The 19,791-nt window shown below is 44.7% G+C and overlaps 2 protein-coding genes across 2 annotated transcripts in view; both read left to right on the top strand.

Annotated features, from left to right (window-relative positions):
- The first annotated feature begins 2,157 nt into the window (after window positions 1-2,157).
- Window positions 2,158-15,597, top strand: atp6ap1lb (ATPase H+ transporting accessory protein 1 like b). The gene is made up of 7 exons (XM_068596625.1): window positions 2,158-2,314; window positions 10,120-10,157; window positions 10,937-11,019; window positions 12,283-12,521; window positions 12,814-12,864; window positions 12,960-13,203; window positions 13,546-15,597. The coding sequence occupies exons 1-7, from the start codon at window positions 2,181-2,183 to the stop codon at window positions 13,780-13,782; spliced, it is 1,026 nt and encodes a 341-aa protein (XP_068452726.1). The 5' UTR covers window positions 2,158-2,180; the 3' UTR covers window positions 13,783-15,597.
- A 1,004-nt stretch (window positions 15,598-16,601) lies between these two features.
- cacna2d3a (calcium channel, voltage-dependent, alpha 2/delta subunit 3a) overlaps window positions 16,602-19,791 on the top strand; it is a 92,645-nt gene continuing 89,455 nt past the window's right edge. Inside the window, 2 exon segments of the mRNA XM_068596655.1 lie at window positions 16,602-16,667; window positions 18,662-19,749. The gene's annotated coding sequence lies outside the window, so the exon portion shown is untranslated.

A 19,791-nucleotide genomic window follows, 5' to 3' on the forward strand; every position in this document is an offset into this window, starting at 1 on the left:
GCACAATAAGTAAACATGAGTATGAAAGTATTGCACAATGAGTAAACATGAGTATGAAAGTATTGCACAATGAGTAAACATGAGTATGAAAGTATTGCACAATAAGTAAACATGAGTATGAAAGTATTGCACAATAAGTAAACATGAGTATGAAAGTATTGCACAATGAGTAAACATGAGTATGAAAGTATTGCACAATGAGTAAACATGAGTATGAAAGTATTGCACAATGAGTAAACATGAGTATGAAAGTATTGCACAATGAGTAAACATGAGTATGAAAGTATTGCACAATGAGTAAACATGAGTATGAAAGTATTGCGCCAGGTGATGACTACATGGGAGCGTTCAGGTGGTCGGTGCTCTGCTCGGCCTTCAGCTCGTGGTGCAGCCTGACAGCAGCGAGGAGGAAGGACTCCTCGTCTTCCTCAGACACCGGAGATGAACCAGGAGTCCTGCATGGGCGGCTCATCAGGGTCTTTAATGCTTATGAACTCAACTTTTCATTGATAATATGAATTCCCTTTCATGAAGATTGAGGCTCTTGCGTCATGATATGGAATATTAATGTTTCATGCGCGCATGTGTTGTGTGATGAACTGTCTGCTCTCCAGTTAAGTCGTTCATAACGTGGTGACACATCACAGCGTAGCGTCTTCTCCTCCAGTCGTCACACCGAGCCGTCTTTCTGCAGGACGTTCTGTGATGCAGGCACTGTGTGTGTGTGTGTGTGTGTGTGTGTGTGTGTTTGCACTTTCCCTCCAGGAGACTGACACACTGGCCTGTGGAAGTGACTGTGGCAGGCAGACGCAGAGGGCTGAGACAGCCTTTAGTCACCTCCTGTTACTGTATGAGGAGACAGAGCTGACCTCTCACACACCCAGCAACGCCTCCCAGAGCACACACACACACACACACACACACACACACACACAAAGTAACACGTATGATGTAGTGATCACCATTACACATGGGTGCTCATATGTGTGTGGCACATTAGTCACACAACAAAAGACACACAGTTGTTGGTGTATTTATACATTATCAGCCTAAAGGCACCAGTCCCACTAATACTCATGTTTTAATGTTAGCTATGATATCATTTCCAATGGTCTTTGGAATAATCAGGTAATGACTATTTTTAAAAGTGATGTATATTTGTCTGTGAAAGCAAAAACAAACTATTCTAACGTGATCCTGATCAGCGTCCTCGTGAAACTCTGATATGATAACAGGTCACAACATTCGGTTACGTAACCGCTCATAATGTTCTGCTCTAAAAATCATCGTAGCATCCGATCTGGAAATGAACAACGTGAGATGAAGTATCAGGATCCTGAGGCGCCGCATCGGCTCTGAATCACCAGGAACCGGATCGGCCATCAGGGTCACGAGGCTGGACCCTGAGTCTCACCACCGCTCAGCTGCTGCTGCCGTCATGTTGCAGCCTCAGTGGACAATTGTGTCATCCGCAGGCCCTTTGAGCACTCACAACAACACACAACAACACACAACACACATCACACACAACAACACACAACAACACAACAACACAGATCAAGTGAATTAATTCTGCTTTTGTGGAAGCGGTCTGAGATCTGGGTCACGCAGTCACGGCTCTGTTGTGGCCCCGAAAGTCACGTCAACGGCCTCCTGCACAGTCTGACCTTGACTTTACCAGGTGATTTTCCACAGAGGTGTGTGTGTGTGTGTGTGTGTGTGTGTGTGTGTGTGAGAGAGAGAGAGAGAGAGTGTGTGTCTGAGCCAGCTGCTGTGACTGCGTGTGTTTGTGTGTGTGCTGGCTCATGTGCCAGCATGGTTGTGTGTGTGTGTGTGTGTGTGTGTGTGTGTGTGTGTGGGTAGCATAGGTATGATGAGATGTGCTGTGGAAGATAATGATCCGTTGACTAAACACAGCGTTTGCCTGCAGCGTTGTGTGCATGAAAGAGAGGAAGAGCAGATAGAAAGCACAGGAGTGGGTGAGGGAGGGGGGAGGGAGGATGACAGAGAGGGGAGGAGGGAGGAGGGAGAGCAGAGGAGGAGGGATGCAGCGGGAGAACGTGACGCAAGCTAATCGTCTCTGCTCGCCGCTGATTGGCTGCGGCGGCCGCCAGTCAGCGGCGCTGGGAGTCAGATTATGAAGCGGAGCTCCAGCAGTTCAGTCTCCTCGCGTTGTCTCAATGGCTGCACACGCATTCCTCCTCTGCTCGCTCGCCTGGCTGTCCGCTCTCAGCCGGCCTGGCCTCTCCTTCTCGGAGGAGGAGTTCCAGCCCGGACTCATCTATGACGAAGTGCCTAAAATCCTTGACAGAAGGTAAATCCATCCTCTCTATGTCTGTGAACGGAGGAGGGTGTCGGGGGAGGGGGTGGGGATGGGGAGAGAGATGCATGCGGGTTTACTTGGATGCTGATGTGTTCTGTGAGGGTCTGTCTTTCCCTCCTCGCCTCCCTTTCCTTCAATGGCACCTTGGTGCATCACACAGAGAGAGAGCTGCGAGTCTGTTGCTCTCAGCGTTGGACACTGCATCAGACGCTGCTCATCGATCACGGGCTGTTGTCTCTGTACAGTAGTGTTGGTCTGGCCCGAGGCAGCTGAACGAGGCCCTGCAGGAGAGAGGGAAGGACAGAGGAGAGAGGAGAGGAGAAGAGAAGAGAGGAGAGGAGAGGAGAGGAGAGGAGAGGAGAGGAGAAGAGAGGAGAGGGGGCCGCACGGTGGGAAGGTAAACAACGATGGGACAGGGAGGAGAGGATGCATCAGGGATGGTCTGTAGGGGTCTGTTTACTGATGCAGAGAGAGAGAGAGAGAGAGAGAGAGAGAGAGAGAGAGAGAGAGAGAGAGAGAGAGAGAGAGAGAGAGAGAGACAGAGAGAGAGAGAGAGAGAGAGAGAGAAGATGAAGAAGGGAATTCTAGCCGACCATGTCTGCATAATGCTCATGCCGTCCTGCAGGTCAAATCTGGATAAAATATTCAGGGCTCCATCACAGCCACAGAGTCGAGGCTGAAGCGTCAGACAGCAGCACAGAGACGTCAACGCAATGACGCCGTGCCAAAACAACATGTAAGGCTCTTGAAACCGTGCCATGCATCACCGCTCACATAATCTATAGCGCTAATGCTTCAAAGCTAATATGTGCTGCAGTTTGGGACACAGTGCTCTAGGATCATTGTTCATGACTCGCCTTGTTGTGGCACTTTCAGGCTGGTATTACACCTCAGAGAGTGAAAGATTACTGCTATTAGTACTGCCATGCTTTCATTTATTGAACAAACAACATAATCTGTACACATGCTTGCGAGCGTCGGGCAGAGAACTTGGATTTAGAGTTCAGGATGCAGAGCCTCGTGGGATCTCCTTCAGCTCAGTCTGGAGTGTGAAACCCGGACAGATCTTAACTTTTCACTGCAGTCTCTCCGGCTGCGTTGATTCCTCTCGGGGTTTCAGGCCGATTCCTCGGATCAAACTTTCTACGTAACTCTCCAGCGTAACAGTTGCAGCTCTGAACCCTAAAAGCTGCTGTCGTAGAAGAGGCCTGCAGGCTGCAGAGGTGCAGGATGCAGATGCAGGTTCAGCGCTGAGAGACATGAGGCTGCAGACGGATGAGAGCAGAAAACGTTCAGTCAGCTTCATGCTTTTGGTGACTGACGTGCAGCAATATGACAAATATGCAACTGGACTTTGATTGATAGCCAAGAACATTACAAATGTATTAAAAATACCAGCCAGACGTGAGCCACTGTGTTTATATCTGAAGAAGCCGCTCACCATCATGCAAATACATACTTACTGTATATTATTAGATATATATAATATAGTTTTCCCTGTATGAAACTAAAATAAGGTCATGAATAATTTGACAATGTTAATACTTTTTTGTATAGAAAGGTTATAATCTCACACTTGTAAAATAATCCAACATTATACAAACACAAACACGGGTTCATCAGATTAAAAGTCCAAAGACTTTTTGAAACGACGTCCTAACTCATCCGAAAACAAAAATGGCATTTTGCAGCGATAGTTTGAATTATAGATATAAATTGAAATGGATGTCACACAAATCTGAAATGTTGTCGTAACTTTTCACTGTTGCATAAAAAAGTTTATACGAGTCACACATTTAATGACAATAAATCCTGTTTCTCAGTGAAAAGTTCAATGAACCAAACGATTACAGGAGTTAATGAGATGTGACCTGAACGCTGCCGACTCACAAGGCTCTCTATCGTTCTCTCTGATGCAGAGACACAGACCGAACGGGGTCACGATTAGCACACATCTATCCAAATTAACTCATTTTCAAGCTACACAATTATTGTGCAATTCTGGAAACTAAAGATAGTTCAAAAGACACAAACTGAGCGACTCGTGCACATTTGCTCTCGTCTATTGATATTCAGATTATCCTCATGAACTCAGTCTCACGTTTAAGGAGATGTTGTCTGTGTGTTTAAAGGTTTATCCACCGCAGTGTGTAGTCAACATGTGCTTAAACACTGACTCACAACTCAAATATAGACACAGATTAAAGGTCAAGTATTGGATTTACAGCAGAAGATGGATCAGTGATCCCCTTTAGGAAAAGATTACAGTGTTAAAACAATACCAACTCATTTTTACAATATTCACAGATTAGTTGGTGAGAAAAGAGTCAAAGTGAATCTCCATGAGTAGAAATATGTCTGTGACTCTCAGTGTGAACTCAGTGGAGCCGTTTGTGTGTCTGGAGGAACGTTCACATCACCAGCACCTGACCTGGGGTCAGATTTAAAGCTGCAATCAACGCCGCCCTGAAATGGCAGCGCGGCTGTGGGCGGCGTTTTAGTAAACTCCTCAAGCTTAATCTGCACTAATAAATCTATTAATAGGCCAGCACCTGCACCGCGTGGGATTAAGAGACTTCCTGCCGCGTCGGGGCACGACCGCTCACCCCGAAGGTGGAGACGCTCCAACCAAGGAAACTAGAATATATTCCACAGATTCCCCCCAAATATTACTGGACTGAGATTAACATGATTTTGCATAAGCGGTCCACCCTGCAGCTCCAGAGTGAAATACTATCACAGCTGGTTTGAAGTTTCATGTGGGCATAACATAAGGAAATATGAGCACAAACACACGTCGCTGTAGTCTGATACACCGTTGATGTACACAAAGGTCCAGGAGCGCAAATCTAACGGCTGATGGTCCTCATGCCAGTGCTGAAATATCACCCGGCGTGCTATTCTCATACTTCTGATATCATTTATCAATATTGAAGTTTATGACCAGCTGAATCAGCCACAGAGACTCAACACAGCGTCCTGCTGCCGCTCGTCAGGCTCATGCTCCACCGCCTCGTGGGACTCCAGGAGAAGAGGACTGTTTACAAGTTCATGGAGCAGACACACACCTCCTCTCTGGTCAGACACACACCTCCTCACCTCCTCCTCTCTGGTCAGACACACACCTCCTCACCTCCTCCTCTCTGGTCAGACACACACCTCCTCACCTCCTCCTCTCTGGTCAGACACACACCTCCTCCTCTCTGGTCAGACACACACCTCCTCACCTCCTCCTCTCTGGTCAGACACACACCTCCTCACCTCCTCCTCTCTGGTCAGACACACACCTCCTCACCTCCTCCTCTCTGGTCAGACACACACCTCCTCCTCTGTGGTCAGACACACACCTCCTCCTCTCTGGTCAGACACACACCTCCTCCTCTGTGGTCAGACACACACCTCCTCCTCTCTGGTCAGACACACACCTCCTCCTCTGTGGTCAGACACACACCTCCTCCTCTGTGGTCAGACACACACCTCCTCTCTGGTCAGACACACACCTCCTCTCTGGTCAGACACACACCTCCTCACCTCCTCCTCTCTGGTCAGACACACACCTCCTCCTCTGTGGTCAGACACACACCTCCTCCTCTCTGGTCAGACACACACCTCCTCCTCTGTGGTCAGACACACACCTCCTCCTCTCTGGTCAGACACACACCTCCTCCTCTCTGGTCAGACACACACCTCCTCTCTGGTCAGACACACACCTCCTCTCTGGTCAGACACACCTCCTCCTCTCTGGTCAGACACACACCTCCTCCTCTCTGGTCAGACACACACACCTCCTCCTCTCTGGTCAGACACACACACCTCCTCCTCTCTGGTCAGACACACACACCTCCTCCTCTCTGGTCAGACACACACACCTCCTCCTCTGTGGTCAGACACACACCTCCTCCTCTCTGGTCAGACACACACCTCCTCCTCTCTGGTCAGACACACACCTCCTCCTCTCTGGTCAGATGATCCATACAGGTGAATCAGGAGGTACAAGCTGTGGCGGTGATTATGCTCGTTGGCGTTAATATTTAGCAGCGAGACGCGTTCTTTGTCCCGGTCACAGAGGAGCAGGGTGTTCAGTCCTCTGTGGCGATGTGGACGTTTGTGCATTATGTGCATGTGTGTACACACACATTCAGGGCTATATGCAGAGGGAGGTAAGCCAAGGAGTGGCTCTGGCATGGCTTTGATTATATAAAGGGCCTGTTCAGCACCCAGGCGCCGTGTGACCGGCTGAGCCAATGGCGGCCGCGGCTTCCTGGTTGCTGACCTCGCGAAACTGGCACAGGAACAAACGGCCGGGCTTTAGTTAGCACTCAGACTCCTCTGGCTCCTTCCAGCCAGCTGGGGCCGAGCTGCAGAGGAAGCAGCGCTCACTCGTGTTGGGATGGGCTGTGTGTGTGTGTGTGTGTGTGTGTGAGTGTGTGTGTGTGTGTGTGTGTGAGGGGGGTATGCAGCGTGTTTACAATGACACACACAGTTGTTAATCTCCAGCTGTAACGGTGCCGTGTTTACATGAATGTATACACATATCAATCAGATGTGAAATGTAGAAGTCTGGGGACATTTTTAAATATTTTTGTTGTCATAATGTTTGTATGGTGTTTACATAAAGTGCAGGTGATAAGTGAGCAACGTCCAAGTATCCACATGCACTGAGGTTTCAGTCCCAGCTGCCAACAGCAAAGTGCTTTTGGCAGCACTTTAATATACAAACATGCTTACCCAGCATCCACCGGGGCAAATGTAAATATTTTGATTTATCTTATAGGTAAATTGTCGTATTGTTACCCATGAAATAGTCGATGTCAGCATGCGCTTCCACACAAACAAACACACACATGAACACACTTTTCCATGAGTCTCTCGGTTGAAGAGCTGAATATTGACAGCTGATCTTCTACAATATGTTCACATGTTCTCCAGACCTGCAGCCATGAAGCTCAGAGAGACCTCATTACTACTACAGCTGTGTGACGGCTGGCCTGTCAATCGTGAAACAGCTTCTACGCGTTGCGTACCATGACTAACCCTTCGCTTTATGAGGAAACCGGTTACACAACTTGAAGTAAATTACACTTTTTCATTTGGAATTAGCTTGATCACAACGGTCACAGTCAATGTTCAAATTGACTGGTTTGTGTCCAGTAAGTCAGTGCAGCTGTTTTATAGCATTTGAAGTGTGTTTAATACCACAGACTTTGCCATCACGCCTTAATCTCTTCATCTTGTTCCTGTCTCTCCATATTCTGAGCCCGGTGACTCGGCCTGCGCTTACCACTAATCCAAATCCATCTGGCATTAAATTACACAATATTGTCCAGGTGGAAAGTGCACCAGACGAGTAGATAACGAGGCTGCTGGTCGTCTGACAACCTGAAGCCACAACCTGTAACTTCCAGTGCTCCTAGACACGCTGACACCTTTTCATCTGTTAGCTCGTGCTAAAGGATGCTCACCTGGTGTTGATCTTTGATTTCGCTGCTCTGTCCGAGACAGTCACTTAGTTTAAATGTCAGAATAATAATCTCTTCAAGCTAAAGAAAAAGTAAACAGCTACACCAAACAGTTTGTCTGTTGCATCCATGGATGACTGATCAGTGAAGATGTCATCGAAAAAATTCCATCATTTATTTAAATCTGCCCTGAATCCAGTGATTGTTAGCAGGAGGGAACATTACATGTTGAAACATACACAGTCCCATACCGCCTTTAAATATGAGAGACACTTCATCTTAATGAGAAGGTCATTTTCTTTGATATTACAATCAACAAAGCCTGATAATGTCACAAATCAAGATTGCATGTGAGGACCTTCACGTCACATGGTGTCATGGACTTATAAGAAATAATGTGTTACAAATAGAGATTTCTGTTCCTTTCTTCACCCTTTTTATAACAAAATATAGGTTGGACTTCATGGATGAACTAGAGTAGAGTATGTGGGGCAGCTCTGCTTCAGAGGAACAAAGTGTGAACAGTCGTCACAGCTATTGAATAAATATCCAGGTCATCCTCGGTCCATCTTATGTATCTCCAGCAAAAGGCCTCCTACAAGATCACAGCGTGGCTATTCAACCAAAGATAAGACAGATAAAGACATTGTCTTTGTTGTGCTGCCATTCATGAAATGATCTGAAATACTGAAGAACATAGCTGAAGAACATAACTGAAGAACATAGCTGATGAACATAGCTGAGGAACATAGCTGAGGAACATAGTTGATGAACATAGCTGATGAACATAGCTGATGAACATAGCTGAAGAACATAGCTGAGGAACATAGTTGATGAACATAGCTGATGAACATAGCTGAGGAACATAGCTGAAGAACATAGCTGAAGAACATAGCTGAAGAACATAGCTGATGAACATAGTTGATGAACATAGCTGAAGAACATAGCTGAAGAACATAGCTGATGAACATAGCTGAAGAACATAGCTGATGAACATAGCTGATGAACATAGCTGATGAACATAGCTGAGGAACATAGCTGATGAACATAGCTGATGAACATAGCTAATGAACATAGCTGAGGAACATAGCTGATGAACATAGCTGAAGAACATAGCTGAAGAACATAGCTGATGAACATAGCTGAAGAACATAGCTGATGAACATAGCTGATGAACATAGCTGATGAACATAGCTGATGAACATAGCTGATGAACATAGCTGAAGAACATAGCTGATGAACATAGCTGATGAACATAGCTGAAGACAGACTGCAGTAATGCTGACATGACAAAACAAACGTGTTTGCTGTCATGCCCTCTCCAGGTTTTAGAGTTTACCTTTTACAAGTCCTGTATATTTGTGATTGGGAGAAGATTGGCCATCCAGGTGTCCGTTATGGACGATCTGGGGCCGACCACCCGGTCAGTCGGGTGGACCATGACAACAAACACAACTGGCCGTGTCAGCGCCGCCTCGTAAGCCCTTTGCTGGCGTATGACGTCTTTGATTAGACAGTTAAAAGGATCAGGATTAACTTGAAGGAGTCAGCGGCGACACAGGGTTTAGTGCAGCGAGAAGCACAGAGCTAGGTCAAACATCTGAAGGGGAATGATCCCACCTCTTTCATTTGTGCACTATGTAGGTCAGATGCACATCAGAGATCGGCCATTTAGTAAAAGCAACACACCACACAAAGACTGCGTTCCTGCACAGTAGACCCAAGTGAGCCTGTGGACTTTCTGCATGCAAAGAGTTGTTCATACTGAGGACACCTGTGCATCGTGTCCCATGAAAACAAACCATTTATGTTTCATAGGCATCTGTTGAAAATGTTAGTTAATCAAATCAAAGCTGTGTGTAGTTATTGTTTCCTTATGTTCAGTTTCACACGTATCAACACAACAGTAACACTACACTGTGTATGTATGGCAGGTTTAGTGGAAAACTATATTTGTTAATGGCATGCCATACACAACACATGTGATATATATATATATATATATATATATATATATATATATATATATATATATATATATATATACATATATATATATATATATACATATATATATATATATACATATATATATATATATATATATATATATATATATATATATATATATGTATATACACACATAAAGATAACATTCATTATGAAACACATAATATTTACAGAGGTGTTTTTTGTTTACTGCAGCTGCATCAGTTAAACATAAACTTTTCTATTAAAAACAGCTCAATAAGCATCTTGTAAATGATCAAAAAAAGAAAAACCTTCAACATGTTGCTGCGTCTTCAGACCTCATTGTGTCTTCTGTCTTTTCCACAGCGAAGAAAACCCCAAACAAGCAACACGAGTCACTTCAAGTAAGTAACACAAATGCTGTGACACAAGGTTTCATTCAACCTGCCATGTTCATGTGTTCATGTCCATGTTCATGTGTTCATGTCCATGTTCATGTGTTCATGTCCATGTTTGTGTTCATGTTTATGTTCATGTTCATGTGTTCATATTCATGTCCATGTTCATGTTTATGTTCATGTTCATGTGTTCATGTCCATGTTTATGTTCATGTTTATGTTCATGTTCATGTGTTCATATTCATGTCCATGTTCATGTGTTCATGTTCATGTTTATGTCCATGTCCATGTTTATGTTCATGTTCATGTGTTCATCTTCATGTCCATGTTAATGTATTCATGTTTATGTTCATGTGTTCATCTTCATGTGTTCATGTGTTCATCTTCATGTGTTCATCTTCATGTCCATGGAGGACTTTGAAGTGTTCAGGCTCTCTGAGAGAAAACGCAGAGAGGAAAAAGAGACATTCCTTTAAATGAAGTGATTGCAAATCATATGTTTCTGGAACAAATGTGGAGCGTATTTGTAAACACTGAACAATACTACGTAACTGAGATGAAGCGCTGATGAGTCACTGCGATGACGCAAAGCTGCTGGAAATAGAAAGCAGCCGGAGCAGCGAGCAGGACGCAGGATCTCTGAGCTGGTTGAGTCTGCGGCGTGTGTGAAATCGGCTGAACTTTTATGATTATGTTGCAATCTGCATTGCGGCATTGCAATCAGCTTAATGTGTGTACTGATATAATCTTTCATGGTGCGGTAATGTGTGTGTACGTGTTTTCAGGTCAAGATGGTGGGTATGGCTTAGATAGTGAAGAGGTTATTTTGACGCCTGAAGATGAGAACCCACTCAGGAGAATACTGCAGGTACTCGCTCTCTTCTCAGTATCTCACCATCTGTATCTGCACATGCAAACACACACACACACACACACACACACACACACACACACACCGGGATGCACATAAACTAAACAGAGCGTTCTCCTTCAGCTAACTGTTTGACCTTGGATGTGTTGGTCTCGGTTCCAGAGGTCAAACATCCACAAACAGAAGAGCACGTGGACTGAACATGCATTGAACTGTTCTGCACCAGCTGATGCGTTCAGGCACCATAGGAATCAGCAGATTCCTCTCACTAGCCTCTCCTTAACTACCAGACTCAGTTTTATAGCTTTTCACGTGTTTTATTCCATACCTCGCATTTCCAATGTTTATTTAAATACTTTAGAATAAACAAACGGCCACTTTCCATATCTTGTAAAACAGTGCTGGATTAGCCCAAAAGCCCTCCAATGAGCTGTGGCCTTTGAGCAGAGAGATTACAGAGCTGGAGGCTGTTTCTATCTGCTCAGTGCAGAAACACAGTCTAACCGCTATTATTATATATTATATGCAAATCCAGAAAGCTCCTGTTGTCCTCAGAGAAGACAACAACAACAACAACAACAACAACAACAACAACAACATGGCTGCATCCTCAGGTCAGACTCAGTGGTCACAACACTGAACCTCTTCAGGTCAGAAGGAAACGCTGAATTACTCTTTTAAAACTCCCAAAAAAGATATAACGACCCCAAGAAGGTTCAGATTAGTTCTTTAAAACACATCAAATAGAGAAATATAAAGAGGAATATAAAGAGGAACATATAGAGGAATATATAGAGGAATAGGGGAATATAAAGAGGAATATATAGAGGAATATATAGAGGAACATATAGAGGAATATATAGAGGAATATAAAGGGGAATAGAGGAATAGAAAGAGGAATAGAAAGAGGATTACATGGTTGTATGGACTCCATTGCCGTGTCCTCGTTCACTGGATGGATCCTTTAACAACAAGAAGTTTCCTACTTGTGTAAATTTATTTGGTTTCACAAATTTCACAAATCACCAGTCAACTTCCTGGTGAAAATTCTTTGTTGAACAGCTCGATTTTTCTGGTTTTCTTGATGCGAAATACGTTTTCAAGGGCGAGCAGGATCAGCAGAAACTTGAGGGCATGTTTTGTGGGTCACATCCAGAACTCGTGTCTCTGAATACTAATCTGATGCCTGGAGAGGACGCTGCTGTCTGTGCTGCTGCCGCCTCTTTACTTCCTGTATTTCAACATGTTCTGTGTCTGCAGCCCTTCAACTGGCACCAGCCGGGCATGTCTCACAGCAAGAGGAAGCTGCTGCAGTCTCTGATGGGGCCCTACGGCCCGCTGAGCGTGTCTTACAACGGGAAGACCTGCATTCTGTTCAAGGCGAAGCGCCTCGCCATCCGCTACAGGAACCACACCTTCATTGACCTGACGGAGAAGGTCTTCAACACCAACACACCTGTGGACACCAAAGGATCCATTTGCACCAAGGAGAAAGCTACGTAAGTCCGAATGAGACGTGTTCGAGGCACTTGTTTGTTTTTTAGTGAATTGTTGCCTTATTTACAAGACGCGTCAGGTAAATTATAGCAAACACTGTTCTGCAGCAAGGCATATACTGAGGATGGTTACTTACTGAGACTATTCCACATGGAAATATACATTAAATTATCTCAGGAAATGTGTAAAAGTATCCAGACGGTAGAAGACAGTAATATGTTTGGTATTCTTTGTGTCAGTTGTGATGTCATGATGCACAATTAGATGTTTTACATGTTGGCGTTGTGACCGCAGGCTTTCATTGAGGTTTGGAGATGTGGAGGACCTGCGAGGTCTTGTAATCAGGTAAAATGCTGATTGTTAGCTAACACTATCACACTGCGTTACTGTGCGTACGTGAGGACTGAGCATGCGACTAACTCCACTGTTTCCTCTGCCAGGCTTCAAATGTCAAACACTTTTTATGAAGCGGCCGGTCAGAACTGGTTCACACTAGACAGCGTTCACATCCACTACAACTGGACCCAGGAGGCCACGTTTAACGCCAGCGAGGTCTACGCTCCGGCCACGTCCTCCTACCATTGCCAGCACGTCAGCAGCCTGCACAAATACGACACCCTGCTCGTGCCCAGCTCGCACACTGACACGTCCGCTAACTGGCACATCACTTTCACTGACTTCCAGGTACACGTCACACAGGAGGCACGACCTTTGCTGTGCTCGTTGTGTCTGCACATGAACTGTTGTGTCGTAGTCTCCCACACCTCCCCTTCCTTTTATTAACCTGTGAGCATGTGACTGTTGAACAGACTTTTCCTTGTGTTCCTCCTGTTTGGCTGTCGGTCCGCGGACAGTCTGTTTACCGCCTGTTTGGCAGTTTGTCAATCTGTCTGTTAGCCATCTGCTAGCCGTCTCCACCTGTCCATCTGCCCAGTGCCTCTGTGCCTGGTCAGCCAAGTAACAACCAGTTGTCCTCCTTAGTTTAGCTTAATCTCATCTGTCCTCCTTCTATCTTTGCTCTTCTAGATCCAGGCCTTCAATGTGCAGTCGGATAAATTTGCGTCGGCCAGTGACTGCGCCACTTTCCTGACACCCGCCATCCTGATGGGCTTGGTGACGTCGCTGATCCTGCTGCTGGTCTTGGCCTACGCCCTGCACATGGTGGTCCACCTCAAGCACATCGACCGCTACGAGGAGCACAAAGCCACCGTCTACTTCCCCCGGAGCCCAGAAGCCGAGTTGCCGGACAAGAACAGCCTGTGAAGGAACAAGAGAGCCGGAGAAGGACAGGAGAGAGGGAGAAGCTGAGAAGCGAGGCGGAGGGGAGTGCAAGTGAATACAAGAGTGAAAAAGTATCCTCCACAGAATATTTGTTCAACAAAATGACACCTTTGCCTGTTCATATGAAAACCTTGTACATCTTAACTACTTTAAGTAAACGCAGACCGTGGTTGGATACTTTTTCTTCTTTCCTCTTTGACCTGCATCTTGGCATCCAGATTTTGAAAAAGGCCTTTGGATGTTCCAGCCTCTCCCTGAGGGATGGTTCATGATCCTGATGTCAAAGGTCAAGGACGGTCCCGGGCCCTGAGGGCCAGAGCATATACAGGCCTTTACCCCAGTCAGCCATTACAACCACAAAAGGCTAGCAACTGTAGCTAATACAGCTAACATCAGATGCTCATTGTACGTATGTATTACATGGCTCACAAGTGTCATGTTACAAGCTTCCATCACACACATTGTCTTTCCAGCTTTCATTACAGTGTACTTTGTCTGATACCGCTGCAAGAATTATATACTTCAAACAGTCAGTTTTATAGCTGAAATAGCCGTATTAGCTGCATGCCATAAAAGGCTGGTCTATCTGGGCTAGCACAGTGTTTCCTAATAATAAGGATTACAGAGAGTCTTGCATGGATTGCAGCTTAAAATAATCAAATATGGCACAAAGGAGAAGGAGCTTGTAAAGCTTTTGAGTGAAGCGAGGAGAGCTATCGGGAAGCACTGGTCTAGCTTCTGGCTGGAGGGAACGGACCAGCAACTCGGGCCTTCAGAGCCGCGGAGGTCTCTCACCCCTGAACTAAGACTGCTGCTTGGGACTTTACTGTGAAATTGCTTTTTACAGACCACAGACCAGATAAAGGGGAGTCCTACAATCTAGCACAACATTGGTTAGCTGTGAAAGCGCTAACAAAAAACTATCAAAGACTCTACAAGGAACTATGCTGCACAAGCCTGCCGTCTGCAGGCAGGAAGGAGGCTCTCGCCACGACGCGACTCTCTGAGAGTCAACGTTTGGACAAGGAGGCCGTGTCCTGCGTCCACGCCGCGGGTCAATACGCCAAAGTGAAGCTGCAAAGGAGTTGCCATGAAGCATGGTGAGAGACGGAAGGAGACAATGTGAAAATAAAAGCTAACCGTTACAGCGATGTACAAAACGAAAACACATAAATGTACAGAAGTGTCACTGCGGATGTCTTTTTTTTTATATACAATGTAATCATGAAATACTACTAGGTACAGGATGACTATGCTATTCGTCATAACCAAAAGGATATACAAAGCTGTAGATACATTAAGATCTCTATACGATCATAGCTGTTTACTATCTTCAAATATCGCACAACTAATAAAAATAGGTCCAAGTAAGACATTGTGCTCTGAGGATTGGTGAAAGTTTCAATGCATATGATTTTTTCTACAAAGTATAAACATATTCCACTGTCTGTCGGTTTGTTTTAAGACAATGCAAGGTCCAGTTTCATCTAACTGTCAGTCGCAGTCCAGATTCCTCCCGTAGAAGGACGATACTATGAATGCCGTCCACCCAGCAGGACTTCTAGATTATTATGCCAGAAGTCCCACTAGCAGCAGTAACAGCATCAGTGAGTCATTACTACAGATACAAAACACTCAGCATGACAGTAAATAGATATCTTAACATTCGATATGGCAATCCTGTCAATCTGTAGCAGTGTGAAATGTGTTCTTTGGTCATAAATGTATCCTACAAACTCTGGAAGCAGGCGGTTTGTCCGAGGACCGACCGATGTAGATTGAACAATAAATGGTCTTCAGAGGAAAGGTGTGTTAAATCGTGTTGTAGTGCACACAGGACCACACTTCTGGTCACCAGGTGATGAAACTGAAAGCAAATCTGTCTCAATTGCAGGATGTCGGCTGATTAATGTAAATCATGTTGTTCAATGTTACAGCTCTCCTACCCAGTGGCCAAGTCTTAGGCCAGCTCTGAACTTGCATATTGTTATTTTAAAGAGTTAAATTACTTTATCAAAATGAATTAGGCACTGCCCTATAGTCGTATGGTTGTCTATAACAAAACCAATAAGCCTACTGATATTTCTTATTCTGCAGAACAATCAAGTCACTGACGTCTTCGTCCTCAAAAACTCTTTAAAGCTGAAATTTAGTGCAATCTGAACCCATGTTGTCCCAGTAAATTGTCATTTTGTGAAGACATGCATGATACGCAGCGACATCGCCAGTGGCGTCCCTAGGCTAAAACATTGTAATTAGCCCGGAATATTAATTTTCCCAAAAAAGAAAAACTTACCTATATATATATATATATATATATATATATATATATATATATATATATATATATATATATATATATATATATATATTCGATAAAACAGTGTCTTAGGACAGGTTTTTGTAACAATTATAACTATTTGGCTTTGGCACACAAGTGGTTACACCTCCAGGTCGCACATGACGTCATTCACCCAAAACAGCGGTGCCTCCCCCCCAGGAATCAAATAGGTAATGGGAATAGAAAGTATTCATACCTGCAAACGTGTCACCTTTCGGCGAGATTTGCAGTTTTGAAATCAAAATATTCCATCACGTGGTCCGAAGAGGTTTTGTTTTTTTGGAAGGGGCGGGTGGGGGGGGGGGGGCGTTCGGTCATCTGGAGCAGCGTTTCTGAGATCGGAGTGAGACACGGAGAAAAGTGCATGTCGTGAGTGATCTTCGCAAATAAAACATCTTTGATGTGTCGAGTCTCGGCCAATCAGCGTTGTCTCCAGCGTCTACGTCACTCTCCAACGTTACATCCTTCGCTCCAAGTTGAAGTTACCGTCGGTACAACTGGATCAGCAATGAACTCTAGTTTAGAGGTAAGTCTTGTTTGCTAGCAACAATTTAATATGCTGTTTAACTAACGAAGGTAACTCGACATCCAAGTTATGTGTCGTGATATTTTATCATGTTATCCCCATCAAATCTTCACCACCCTGATTTTAATCTAAAGCTAGTCAGCTTTAGCTTGACAACAACTTTAACGGTAACGGTCACTTCAACTTGGAGCGAAGGGATGAAACGTAGAAACACGGAGACGCTGTAGACAACGTTAACGTTAACGTTAACGTTAACGTTAACGTTAACGTTAACGTTAACGTTAACGTTAACGTTAACGTTAACGTTAACGTTAACGTTAACGTTAACGTTAACGTTAACGTTAACGTTAACGTTAACGTTAACGTTAACGCGTCATGACATGACATGACGTGACGTTAAAGTATAACGTTAATAGCGTTAACGTTGACATAGTCCTCTACAGGTTCCGTCCACACAGCGTGTGCAGGTGGTCAGACGTGTTGTAACGAGCAGCAACACAGTAGTTCAGTGTTTCTAGAACAAACTGCAAGTTCACGGAGTTAAATTTCTGAGTGGACACAGTGGAGCTTCAACTGCATCAAACATTAAAACATTGAACCTCAGGGGTGAAATAGAGAAAACAAATCAACTGTATGAGTAAAGCGATGCCTATTGTCTCTCATATTAAATAAATCTTTACTGTGTATTCAATAACATACATTTATATTGATAGACTCTAATAAATGCATGGAGCGTGTTGTTTTTAGATGCACCACTAGAGGTCAGGATAGTTATTAATGTTCAGTATTTAAAGCACGCACACACACACACACACACACACACACACACACACACACACACACACACACACACACACACACACACACACAAACAAGGTGAGCATAGCGTGTTTTTCAAGTGTTGTAATTTACCAGAAGTTTCAACTTCCATCTTCATCAAATCAGGACACCTTTCATTAAATCAATAACTTCTAAGACCATAAGATGAAGTATTAAAGTCATAAAAGAGGGACCTGCAGTGAGTTTCCTTAAAGATTGTGTGGAAGTTTATTGAACGGCTTGTGAATCAACATTTTGTTTGTTTCGATCCAGTCAAGGTTCAAACTGTTTGTCTCTGAACGTGTTCATGTGAACGTGCAGCGTCTCATGGGAACCTCTAGGGGGCAGCGTGCAGCGTCTCATGGGAACCTCTAGGGGGCAGCGTGCAGCGTCTCATGGGAACCTCTAGGGGGCAGCGTGCAGCGTCTCATGGGAACCTCTAGGGGGCAGCGTGCACTCGTGTCTGGACAGTTCACACCAAAGGAAGGAACGATGACGCTGGAAGAGTTTCACTTTGCATCAAGAGGAAGTAAAGACACTATTTAATTTTCCTTATTTTCTGCACCAACATCTTGACTAAAACTTCATGTCCAGCACTCTTCTGCATAATATTATTATTATCATGACAATGTCTTCAAATTAAAAAAAAATATTTTTACCCCCTGAACTGAACGTCTTTTGGACTTTTTTCTCTCAAAATGAAAAGTAATTGTCGAATAATCTATTTACTTGATTTTGTCCAAACAGCTTTGATGAAAAAATGATGTGTGTAATATTTATATTTTCTACTTCCTTTATTTGTGTTCATGTTCCATCTTTAATCCTTAATGTGTGAATTCAATATTATTGCATTTTAAACACCCATGTCCCTTTTCTTGAGCTCTTTATACGTCAGCGGCTCCACCGGTCACCCCGGGTTTAACTTCATATTGCTATGAATTGTGGGTAATTCCCTCAGGCAAAGTCTGCATCAATACAGATTCACAGAAAGTGTTCATCAAGCCTGTAAATGTCGGCCCTCACACACTTGAAGGTCTGACACTGGGAGAGCCCTGAACCCTCACGGACTCTGTGGACCGCGCCTCAAAGTCTGTGAGCGCTGGGATTGGGATTGGGATTGGAAAAGGGACAGAAGAGTCCTGTTTAGTGTTTGTTGCTAATCTCTCCCTGTGCAGAGCTCCGAGCGAGGATCCTCCGAGTCCTGACTGTGTGTCCGCCTGCAGAGGCAGATAGCCGCCTGCTTTATATGTAAAGCTGCAGTCGGGAAGCATGCGGCCGCAGGGACGACGCGCTGCTGCTCCTGGCAGCCAAACGGGGGAGCGTCCCACTGCCGGAGCTGCTGCTGCATTCTGGGAGCACAAGAGACGCTCAGGATGCTCAGGATGAGGGTGAAGTTGGACTTCTTGAGGACTCCGTGTCCATAAGGCTGTCTGCAGGGCGATGGCAGCATCCTGGTTCCAGGACCCTGACGGAGACGCTGCTCTCCCTCTGCGTCCCATATTCTGCAACCTTTGAGCTCTTCTGTTTCTTTTACAGTTCTTCATGTTTGTTGTGTCCACCGTGATAAATAGTTTGTAATAATATTGCTCAGCCCTTCAGTGCCGGGTTTATTCTGCACTGAGTGTTAATTGAACATCACAGAGTTCCTCTATCAGCTCAGCCAACGGCCTCGTGTTTCCCTCTCGGCAGTCGTCACTGCACAGCAGTTTGTTATCAGCCGAGGCCACGAGGCTTAAAGTCACCAACAGCTGACGGTTGCACTGCATGCTGCTCTGCACGAGTTCAGTCGCTTTGTTTAAAGATGCGCGTGTTTTATGAACGTGTGCTTTTGGATGCAGATTGAATGCTCAGATAAGACTTTGCTGGGAAAAGGTTGTTTTGAGAGTTGAGCCAAGTTGCTCGTTGCTGCATTTCTGACCCTGAAGAAGCAACAGAGAGCAGATATTGACTGAGAATCGGCTTTATCGTCGCTTCATTTGCAGCTGGAGCACAATGCTGGCACAGCGAAGCAGAGAAGCAGCTGGTGAGAAAGAGGCTGCTCGGCCTCATTGTAATTTCCTGTAACGTGCAGCATAACCTCGTGGAAACAGTTCCCTTTGAAGAATGATTTGGAAATATACATTTTAATAAGGTGCACGAGGCCCAGCCAACAAGACACACAAAAAGATAAAAAGGAGATTGCGTATCTGAAATAGCTGATGATGGAGGGAACGAGCGCAGACGCAGAAATAATAGAAGCAAGGAGAGGACTCGGAACAGCAAGGTGTTTTTTCTTTAATTGAAGTGGCTGCAAATGTAAAATGAA

This window comes from Clinocottus analis, unplaced genomic scaffold (assembly GCF_023055335.1).
Source record: "Clinocottus analis isolate CAN_PGR_092001 unplaced genomic scaffold, fCliAna1.0.p SCAF_39, whole genome shotgun sequence".
Lineage (NCBI taxonomy): Eukaryota > Metazoa > Chordata > Actinopteri > Perciformes > Cottidae > Clinocottus > Clinocottus analis.